The 12,018-nt window shown below is 42.1% G+C and overlaps 1 protein-coding gene across 1 annotated transcript in view; it reads left to right on the top strand.

Annotated features, from left to right (window-relative positions):
* Positions 1–12,018, top strand: part of ZMAT4 (zinc finger matrin-type 4) — a 248,788-nt gene that overhangs the window by 54,057 nt on the left and 182,713 nt on the right. Inside the window, exon 2 of the mRNA XM_008143861.3 lies at positions 4,097–4,186. Within this exon, the coding sequence (XP_008142083.1) occupies positions 4,097–4,186 (90 nt within the window). The remainder of the gene's footprint in view (positions 1–4,096; positions 4,187–12,018) is intronic.

Consider the following 12,018-nt stretch of genomic DNA (forward strand, 5'->3'; position numbering starts at 1 on the left):
ATTGAAAACCCACTTCAGCCATATTTGAGTTCTCATTATTATCACTTTGTCTTTTCTCCAATTACCCGTCTGCTGTGCTCTTCACAGCCCAGGCTCTGGGGCCACAGTCAGCAGCTTGTAGGTTTTTTTTTTTTTTATAATATATTTTATTGATTTTTTACAGAGAGGAAGAGAGAGGGATAGAGAGTTAGAAACATCGATGAGAGAGAAACATCGACCAGCTGCCTCCTGCACACCCCCTACTGGGGATGTGCCCGCAACCAAGGTACATGCCCTTGACCGGAATCGAACCTGGGACCTTTGAGTCCGCAGGCCGACGCTCTATCCACGGAGCCAAACCGGTTTCGGCTTGTAGGTTTTCTTAACGTTCTTTTTAAAAATGTTTTTGTCTATAGCAGTATGTTCCTAATGTTACCACTACCCCTTCTTACAAAAGGTATACAGAATTGTAGAAAAGGTGTACATATTTTAGTAGTCAACATATTTATCTGCAAAAAGAACAAATACCAGCTTTCACTGAGTCGTTCTCCAAAATGTGGAGACTGAATAGTAGAGTTGAAATCATATGACACAGGTTCACATAGGTCTCTGTTTCTCTGTCCTACTAACCTTCCAGATAAGCCTGCCTTTAAAATTACTATGCATTCTAGCCCTGGCCAGTGTGGCTCAGTTGGTTGAGCACCACCCCATACAACGAAGGGTCATGGGTTCAATTCCCAGTCAGGGCACATATTCTGTGAGTTCTGTTCCCCATCAGGGTGTGTATGGGAGGCAGGTGAGCAACTGATGGGTGTTTCTTTTTCTCATTGATGTTTCTCTCTCCCTTTCTCTCTCTCTCTCTCTCAAAAAAAAAAAAATCAATTAAAATAAATAAAATTACTATGCATCCTAGAAATGGACACAAATGTATTACAAAATCAAACTTCAGTACTTCTACATATTTTTCATGTTACAATAGCTCTTTTAAACCCATTTAAAGGCCTTCAAAGTATTCAGGGACTGTTTAGAAGCACAGTGTTCTTGCTCTAAGCATAAAAAAAGAATTTAAAAAGTGATTAATGAGTAAAACTAGACAGGAAGGATTTACAATATATCTTGTAAACAAGATGCAATTTGCTGTGTGACTAATCAATGAAGACAAACCATCATCCAGGAGATTGGCTAGAATTCAACTGTCAGTAAGGGCAAAGTGGAGCTGAGGCCTGAAAAAGCAGAAATAATATCTGAGTAAAAGAAGGGGATGGAGGATTAGAATTAGGTAGAAATGAATTCAAGGAAAATTCACATTATAGATTCCACATATAAGTGGAATCTAATGAACAAAATAAACTGATAAACAAAATAGATCCAGAGACATAGAAGCATGGAACAGACTGACGAATCTCAGAGGGAATGGATGAGGAGGGGAGAAGAGATTAACCAAATAATTTATATGCATATATGCATAGCCCATGGACACAGACACTAGTGCAGTACAGGCCTGGTTGGGGCAGGGGAGATGGGATGGAGGGAGTCAATGGGGAAAATGGGGATATCGGTAATACTTTCAACAATAAAGATAAATTAGAAAAAAATCACATTATAGATATTATGGCAGAACCAAAGGTAGGGATTGGTGCAATCAGTGTTGAAATCTTTAGCATTATGTAGATTGCAATTTTTCAATGCATTGTCTTATTTGGTTCTCATGGCAACCCTAAGAAATATTATTATGCTCATTTTGTACATGGAGGCAACGAGTCTCATTTTGGCTATAAACAAATTAGAATAAGTGCCTTGTTTGTCATCACACAGTTTGAAGGTGGTAGAGCCAGAAGTGGGGTTTTGAACTTCCATCAACAGTCATGCTCAGCTGAACAATGGGGCTACATTCTGAGAAATGCTTCCTTAGGTGATTCCATTGTTGTGCAAACATCATGGAGTTCACTTACACAAACCTAGATGGTAGAGCCTACTACACACCTAGGCCATATGGTATAGCCTATTGCTCTTGGACTACAAACCTGTACAGTGTGTTATGGTACAAAACTGCACAAGATTCAGTAAAGCACAAGAGAAAATGATGCAATCAAGAGATTCGTCAAATACTAGATGTATGAGGCTGCAGCTGGCATAACAGTATACTCTTTTCCAGCAAACTATTTTACATGTAGAAAGATTACATTCTAACTTAACAGGAAAAAGTATCGTATAGTAAATACATAAATCAGTAACATAATTGTATTACTATACGTTTATAGACTAGCAGTGCAGTAGGTTTGTTTATAGCAGTATCACCACAAGCACAGGAGTAATGCATTGCTCTATGACATGACCATGGCTAATGATGTCACTGGGTGACAGGGGTTTGTCAGCTCCATTATAATCTTACGAGAGACCCAGTGCATGAATTCAGTGGATTGGGGCCGAGCCTGTCGAGGAGGAGGAGGAGACAGCGGGAGGTTGGCCACCTGGCTCGCCCTGATCAGGGCCTGATCAGGGACTGGCCAGCTGTGGGGAGTGGCCGTGGGTGATTGGCTGGTAGGCCTTGGCCCTGATTGGGGTAGAGGAGCAATCAGGGGCAGGATTGGGTGGGGGGAGGGGCTGCCAGCCAATCGGGGTGGTGGGGGCCTATAGAGGGTGAGGCCAGCCATGGGGAGAGGCTGCAGGTTGATCAGGGTGATGGTGGCCCATTGGGGGCAGGGCTGACTGGGGGGAGGGGTTGCAGGAGGTTGGCTTGCCAGTGCCACCCCCTGATCAGGCTGGTTCGCTGGCTGCAGTGGGTGTCATAGCCACTGGTTGTTCTGTTGTTACAGCATTCTGGTCACTGGCTTTTATATATACATAGATGGGACCAACAATGTATAAAACTGTCTTGACTGTTTTATTACTATTCTTTTCACCCCACCCTCCTGCCTCAGTTAGCAACTTGGAAGTCAGAACTGCAATGTTCTTTAAAGTCGAGGGGATTTGAGGTGGAGTCTCAGTTGAACAAAAGAGTAGAGGAAAGATGGGACTAAAGAAGGGTCAGTTTCTCCAGACTGAGCGTGGACTCGTCAGCAGGCAGAAATCGATAGTCCTGTGAATCCTGCAGGAAGAGAGGCTTTCTTTGTCCACTGGGTGTGCTACAGACATGGACCTTGAGCTGTGACCAGACCTCAGATGAACAGATGATATTTTTTGTTTGCTCATGACATCTGACATTGGGAAGCTTTTTTGATAGCTTATTATTGAGATTCAGATATGGGAACCAAGGAGATGGCTTCTGTTGAAGATGCTGTGGTGCCTGACTCCCAGGGCCATGGCTCCCAGCTCCTTAGGGCAGGGCACAAGAGTGAGAAAGAAAGTAGAGAACCTGGGTTTTCATCATAGTTGATCCCTGTATTATTTCTTCTACTAACCTGTTCTTACTTTTGAGGACAATCCTATCTAATAAAGAGGGAATATGCTAATTGACCCTCACACAGTCACAAAGATGGTGGCACCCATAGCCAATAAGGAGGGAATATGCTAATTGACAGCCCCACCCTCAAAGATGGCAGTGCCCACAGCCACAAGATGGCGGCACCCAATCCCCTCAGTCCCCCAGCTGCCCAGGGCCAGCCTGAGACATAGACAAGCCTCGGGTGGTGGCTGCCCAGCTGTCCAGGGCCACCTGAGGCTCAGGTAACCAGGACTGGCTGAGGCTTGCCCTGCCAGCAGTGGCAGCAGCAGAGGTGTGATGGGGTGTCACCTTCCCCTGATGGCCGGGTCACCTCCCGCCCCTGAGGGCTCCTGGACTGTGAGATGGGGCAGGCTGGGCTGAGAGACCCCCTCCAGTGCATGGATTTTTCATGCACTGGGCCTCTAGTTAAATATATTATCCATTCCAAGCTAAAGATCCCAAAGCTCTTACCTTTCTTCATTAAGTGTGTTTTCTAATCCTCACATTATATTGGCTTTATGACCTTGGGCAGGTCACTTAACCTATCTGAGCTTAATCCCACTTAACTCATAGCAGTGTGCAGAAGTGTTTTCTAATAAAAGTGCTTCTTGGCATTTGCAGTCACTGGCTGGGTTTGCAAGGATTTAAAATGCCTTCTCTTTTTCAGTATCTGCTTTTGCTTTTCCTTCCCAGAGTCGAAAACATGCAAGCAAAGTCCGACTGTACTACATGCTTCACCCTAGGGACGGTGGGTGTCCTGCCAAGAGGCTCCGGTCAGAAAACGTGAGTATCTGGCACCTTGTGATATCCTTAGGCAATTTGTTGTGTTTGCTAAGAACTTTGCAGATCAAGGAATTGTAGCCACGTCCAGCTTAGTGGGGAAGCTGAGTGAGTAGAAACAGTTCTCATTAAGATTATAAAAAATATTACATGTAAGCAAGACTTCTCTTTTCCCTGCCAGAACTTTCCAATGTGGTAATAGAGGACTTTTTGATGATACTGCACTGGGACCAGGCAGGGGTCCCTAAAGAATGCACAGAAGTGCCAGTACAGAGAGGGGCTGGGTGAAAGAGACAGGAGCCATCAGAAGACAAAGAGTAGGGGACATGACCTAAGAGGCAAAACTGCTAGAATAGCAGATACTTTGCTTTTTACATACTTTATTTTCTCTTTGGTATGTAAAACAGAATGCCAATTTGTTCATTTATAATGAGGACTGTACATATCTTGCAAATAAAAATACTCAGTTTTTTGTTTGTTTGTTTGTTTGTTTTTATCAGCACCCTCTCTCCTTGAGGGAACATTTACATGAGAAAACAAATGATAATCAGAAAGTTGCTTTGAGGGAATAAGGTCAGAACAAAGGGTTTACTTCAGCCAAGTCAAGGCAAAGATTTTTGAAATAAATATTCCTAGCAGGGCTTACTTTTCCTAATAAGTGGAATATAATTTTTTATTTGAGCTGCTTTTTTTTAGGTTAAAGTATAGCTGACATACCATATTAGATGAGTTTCAGGTGTACAACATAGTGATTCAACATTTACATATCTTATGATATGTGAACAACACACTAAGTCTAGTAACCATCTGTCACTACGCAAAGTTATCACACTATTATTGACTATTCCCTTCACCTTTTTCACTCATCCCTCTATCCCCTCCCATCTGGCAACCATCAGTTCTTCATTTCTATGAGTCTGTTTTGTTTGTTCATTTGTTTTGATTTTCTAAGAAAAATTCTACGTATAAGGGAAATCATGTGGTATTTTCCTGTCTCTGTATGACTTATTTCACTTAACATAATATCCTCTACATCCATCCATGTTGTTGCAAATGGCAGGATTCCATTATTTTATCACTGAGTAATATTCTAATTATATATATTTCATATATATATATAACATACATATTATATATATATATATATACATACATCTTATTTATCCATTCAATCCATTCATCTATCAATGGACACATAGGTTGCTTTCATATTTTGGCTATTACTAGTAATGCTGCAATGAATATAGGTGTGCATATATCTTTTCAAACTAGTGTTTTCATTTTCTTTGGATAAATACCCAGAAGTGGAATTGCTGGGTTGCATAGTAGCTCTATTTTTAGTTTTTTAAGGCATTTCCATACTGTTTTCCATAGTGGCTGCACCAATTTGCAGTTCCACCAACAATGAGAGACATAATCATAGCCATGAGAAACACTGAGGATTGAACACAGAAATTCCTTACCCTTTGAGTCCTGAGGAGGCTACAGGTATAGAATTTATACCCTACTCAGCTTGTGATCCTGTTTCCTTTGCTGCCACATAGATGCCAGTGTTTTTTTCTTTATTAAAAATTAATACATGATCATTGAAGAAACTTGACAAAAGCTGTACTTGTATATTCTTCACAAGGAAGAAAAGAGAGAGTGAGAATGGCATATGACCAAAGGTAGTGAGCATCAGGGCTGGTGTTGTTAACAAATTCCAAGCATGCCTGTTAGCATCACAAAGTGAACCGCTCATACACAGATACCAGAAATCTGGAATACTGTGGGGTTTTCTGCCTCAGTGAAGCAGCGTTTAGAGCTTATTGGAGGGAAAGGATGCCATGAAAACTGTGCAAGTGCTAAGATGGGGGACTGAGTCTAGTTCCGCCAGTGCTCAGCTTTATGGCCTTGGACAGGTAATTGATCTCTGTGAGCCTCAGTTTCCTCAATACCGCTATAATAATCATACTTTCTCACTGGGCTTTTGAATATGAAATGAAAGAATAGGTAGTGAGGTGCCTTGTTACGTGTCAGGCACTGAGGAAGGAGAGGTAAATAAGACACAGACTTGTTTAAAAGGAACTTATAATATAGTGAGGGAGATTAACATTGTATAAAAAATAGCTATAATGCCACCGTGTAGGTGTTTGTTTTTTTTTTTAAACATTCTTCACAAAGTCCAAGTGAAACAAAGGACAAGTGATTATGCCAGGGCAACCTGACCAGGAAGGGGTTATTCAAGAGTTGGCATTTGAGTTGGGGTCTTTGGGCTTGAATGGATTGTACTGATTGGAGGCAGTAGGGCAGTAGGAGTGAGAAAGGAAGACAGGAGCATTCTATCCAAAGGATGTATGAAAGCACAGGAGAGTCGGCCTAAGCCAGGTCTATGTTACCTTTAGCTACACTGGAGTCATGCTTTCCATCAGGTATCTATTAGAAGAGAGACAGAATTAGTTTTTTTTTCTCCCCTTGGGAATTATCCAGCAACGGGGTCTGTATTGCTTCACTCAATAGCCATTTAGTGTCTTATCCCAATAGTCAGAGACATTGAGTGCAGGGACACTTAACAATGAACTGTATCCATTCAAATTCTGACCATGAATGTTGCACTTTTATCTGAGCTCCTGGGGAGGGCTTGGCCAGACAGACAGAAAGGGGGCACTGGACTCAAGCTGTGCTCCTCCAAGACATGGTGTTGCCACTCTGGTCAGACCCATGATTCACCCACTCGGGCTCTGGTTCTGCCAGCAACCTTGAGATCAGTTTATGGAGTGAAAGATCTTTGAGTTTTAGAGCAAGAAGTACTTGAAAGGATTTGAGGGCTTTTTCCTTTGATGTATCTGTATTTTGAAATCTTTGATCTACCTTTGATTTATTAAGTCATTTTTCTTATAACTTATTAATTAGTGTTAAAGCAAATCAATAAACAGGAAAAACAATATAATGATCTTACTTTTGAAATAAATGGTTGGTGCTTTTATTAGGCTATGTGTATATTTCATAGGTGAATATATGATTTCTACCAGGCATTTTGGTATACGGATGAAGTGCAGAGGTCATACCCTGTCCCACTCCAGGGCTCTGAGAGTCAGTGTTGCTAATTATTTGGAAAAACTTTGTTTTGTACAGACTCATACCTAAGTATTTAAGAGACTGAATATACAGATGGACAATGGCAAGGCCATATATAAAAACAGAACTTTGTCCAGAAAACCAAGCCTTTAACGCACAGTAACCTTCCCAGAAAGTCTGACTAAATCAGACTTACAGGAATTCTGACCACTGTCTCTGGTTACCACCCAGGGAAGCCAAACAATGACCTTGGTAACAGTAGTCCCCAAATGGACAGGGCTTGATTACTACCTTTTAGCTTCCCTAATTTTTGTCCTCACTTCCACCTTAGGACCAACCAGAAAAAGCCACACATGCATCCTAACCAATCACATAGGATGTCTTCTTCTAGTTAACCCACCTACAGCTCCTCCACAGCAGAGCCTCCCTTTTTATCCCCCATAAAGCTTTCCCACTTTTCTGCTTGCCTTTGAATCTCCTCCAAAGACGTGATAGTGGCTGATTCTTTGCTATACCAAGCTTTGCATAAATAACCTTTCTTGTGCTCATCTGGTTGGTCTTTATTTGGTTGGTTTGTAAAATGGGATCACAATAATACCTAATGTACAGGTTTGTTATAAGGCCTAACTGAGGTAACTCATTTATTTAGTACTTTGTTTTCAAAGTGCTTTCTGAGTGTTTTATTATTACTATTGATCCTCTTTCCACCAGCATCCTGTGTTCTTGGAAGGATGTAGCACTTTCTTCCACCTGCTTCTCCATTTCTGCCCATGCTCCCATCTGGCCTGCTTCCAGGGGCTGGGATGGGTTTGCAGGCCAGTGTCCCAGGACTGAGAGCAGTTTCCTGGCTGCCCTGAATACCCAACAAAGTGAGAGGCTTCTAAAAAGAGAAAACTTATTGCTGACTTTCCAGACCCTGACCTCTAAAGAACCTTGAGCCCTCAGTGATTCCTGAAATGGATGGGGCTGGTGAGTAATGGCAGCCATCCTTCCCATCCCCCTTCTTAGCCCTCTGGAATACATAGTAACTGCACATTGACATGCAGATAAATGGCAGGGCCTATTATTATTGCTAAGTCCTGTTACCATTTCTATTCCAGGTCATTTGACCTTTTTGTTGCTATTGTTGTTTAAAAACTTAAATTTATTTTTGTCTGCTGTCCTGGCATTCCTAGCTTTTAAAATTCCCCCTTCATATGCTTTTACTTTTTAGAATCATCCTTTGGGTCTTCTATTTTTTTCCCCTTGAAATTTTAGAGCAAGACATCTTCCCCTTGATGCCACAGAGTAAAATTACACGTGAAATAAATTGTTATAGTTGATTGCTTTAGAGCAACTTTCAGTAATCCGCTGAGCGTTCGAGCCAAGAACGGGCTTCAGAAATCCTCTAGTGCATTGATAATCTCAGTCTTTCACCAACAGCCCTTTTTATTATCTTCTTACCCATGGTCACATGCTTTGAAAAAAAACCATCTGTTTGGGAAATAGCACTTTTAAGTGTAAAGGTGATTTAGTTTACTTATATTTATTTTGTTCTGGAAAGATAACTAACTGCCAATCCAAATCTCTAGTCAGTATTAAGTAAATGGTGTTTTTTTCCTGGAGTTAATATAATTCCTTGTAAGTGGAGGAACTTGACATTTGGTTAGTGTGATCAGGCTTATCAGGGCTACATATTTACCTGATTTCCCTTAGGCCTGAAGTGTTCAGCATAGCTTGAGAACCTGCAATATTATTTCCACAGATACCTAAGCACCCAGGATTTCAGGTTGGGAGGACTCAGTGTAATCAAACCCCTTCCCCACTCTTATTACCAAGGGGAAAATAAAGCCCAGAGAAGAACTATGCCTTGTCCAAATAGGTCAGGCCTGAGGTTAGGACTCGCCCTGCTTCCCTAAATCCTATTCCCAGGCTTCTTCCACATATCTTGAAACTATCTGATTTTTAGGCATTGCAGCCATCGCTGGGTCCAGAGCTGAGAGCACTGTTGTTCTGGGTCAGAAAAATAATAGTAGCTGTCACTTATCAGGCACTTCCCTATGTTCTAAATGCTTGCATACATTAACGCATTTAATTCTCCCAACTTTTCTGCAAGGCAGCCCTCAGAGAAGCAACCTGATATAGAGGTTAGGTAACTGGACTCTGGTCACACAGCTGGTAAGTGGCATACACAAGGCTGGGGAAATATAAAGCAAAACAAAAAGAAACTTCCTCTGGGACTGCAAACTCACCCACCATGCCACATCATGAAACAGGTAGAGAACACTGACTTTCTACCTGTTTCATGTGCTGGGGGTACAAAGGTGAAAAGACTGGGAACCTTCTTCAACAGAAATCAGGATCTCGTGTGTGGGGGGGTGTTTTAATATAGTGTGGTAAGTGCTACTGCAGACAGGCCTAGGTGATCACCTGGGCACTAGGCGGGGTTTCCGGCCTCTCTGGGTAGGATAGGACAGGGCAAGGTTTCCAAGAGAAAGGGACACCGAGCTGATCCTTGAAGGACAGGTGTGGGTGAGCCAAATGAAGAAGAGTGAGAAAGGGCTCTTCTGAGTGGGGTGTCAACATGAGTGATGTCTTTAGGGACATAAAATTCAAAGTTCTTTCTAGAGTATAAAGTGTTACTGGGGGTGGCTGTGTTAGTTTCCCAGGGCTGCTGTAACAAATTACTACAAACCAGGTGGCTTAACACTACAGAATTTTATTCTCACACAGTCCTGGAGGCTATGAATCTGAATTCAAGGTGTAGGCAGGGGCTCCCTCCGGAGTCTCTGATTGGACAGGTCCATGCTTCTCTCCTCGCTACTGGTGGTCACTGGCAATCCTGGGCGAACCTTGGCCTGCAGCTGCAGCCAGCCTGCCGTCACATGTCCTTCTGCGTGTTCTCCCCTCTTTATCTAAGGATGCCAGTCAGTGGAGTTAGGGCCCATTGCGATCCAGTATGGCCTCATCGTAACTAATAAACTGGCAAAGACCCTATTTCCAAATAAGGTTCCATGTGGGAGATGGACATACATTGTAAGGGGACAGTGTTCACCCAGCACAGTGGTGGGCAAACTCATTAGTCAACAGAGCCAAATATCAACAGTACTACGATTGAAATTTCTTTTGAGAGCCAAATTTTTTAAACTTAAACTTCTTCTAATGCCACTTCTTCAAAATAGACTCGCCCAGGCCGTGGTATTTTGTGGAAGAGCCACACTCAAGGGGCCAAAGAGCCGCATGTGGCTCGCGAGCCACAGTTTGCCAACCACTGACCCAGCACATAAGTGAAGATAAAAGTTGAGGTTGGGATGGTGAACAGAGTACAGGTCTATAATGTGCATAATACTGACATTTACTTCGTCAATAGTAATTTTGTCAAATGTAGGTGCATTTACCCACAAATGCTGTGCATTTTGGCTCCCAGCTGTGCACTCAGAGCTGGAAGTGGGCTCTGGCGCTGGCTCGGATGCAGAGTTGTTTTCACCGCTTTCTCTTGGACTTTCTAAACCTTAATTGCTGTGGCTTTACTCAGGGCCTATCAGTGCTGCCCTGTCTGCCTCTCTGAGCAGTGAAGGGCTCAAGCAAAGCTTCCTGTGTGTGAAGCTGCAATTATAAACGTATGTGAAGTGTTATTTCACAGAATTTTGCAAGGTTTGTAAGCTAGGAATGGATTCTACATTTTTAAATGTTTAGGGAAAAAAATTCAGAAGAGGAATAATAGATTGTGATGCATCAATTTCATGAAATTCAAATTTTAATATCTGTAAACACAGCCCTATTGGAACACAGCCACACTCAGTCCTGTACGTAGAGTCTGTGGCTCCTTTCTCCACAACGGCAGAGCTAAGTAGTGGCAGCAGAGACTCGAGGTCTCTCAAAGCCTAAAATACAGGGTGGGTAAAGGTAGGTAGACAGTTGTGAGTACAAGAAAGAGTTTATTCTTATATTCTTATTACTTATTGATCATTGTATTACTTATTTGCATTACAACTATAAACTTATTTTTGCCCACCCCTGAATTTACTCTCCAAGTGAAATATTTGCTCACCAAAAACGTCTGCTGACGCCTATGTGAAGAGGGACATTATCACTCCTCTAGGTGTGGGTTGCCCTGCTCACAGGAATGACCCTTCAGGACACCTGGACTTTAAAGCTGCCTTGTCCTCTGTTCCTTTCGAGTTTTAGTTTATGAGCGTCCAGCAGGTTGAAGGTTTTGCTCAATAGGAAGCATCGTTCCAAACCTCTGAGCAGGAATTGGCACTGTTGCTTTCTGCTTTGTTTCTTTCAATGCAGATAGTTTGAAATTTATGTACAGGTTATGTTGTAAGAATTAGCTTGAAGCCTGCAAAACTGTGGGAACAATGAGGATGTTTTGTTTCTTCCACCACCTACACATCAGACTCAACTTATGATATCCCAAACTCCTGCGTTTTCTGGGATAGCAATTATTGAGAATAATCTTTCTTGTCACTACACATCAATAATATCTCTTGGAAAGGCTAATGTTTCCTCTCCAAATTGTACCCAAAAGTGGAATAAAAACCTTTGTTAAACAGATACACCAGTGATAATCCAAATGAAGAAAGCAGAGCTCATTGATTTATTGTGTCGTCTGGCATTGCAGCTGTATGTGACTTTCTAGGCCTGAGACCAGGTCTTGAGCTTGGGACTTTGTTCTGAAACTCATTCATACTGAAATCTATACTATACTTGTTATCTCTATACAGAATCTGATCTAGAGGAGAGAAAAGAATTCCCCAAAAAGACAGCTATCAAAGTAATTTTTTAACAGCGAA

Source organism: Eptesicus fuscus, chromosome 8, assembly GCF_027574615.1.
Source record: "Eptesicus fuscus isolate TK198812 chromosome 8, DD_ASM_mEF_20220401, whole genome shotgun sequence".
NCBI classification, from domain to species: domain Eukaryota; kingdom Metazoa; phylum Chordata; class Mammalia; order Chiroptera; family Vespertilionidae; genus Eptesicus; species Eptesicus fuscus.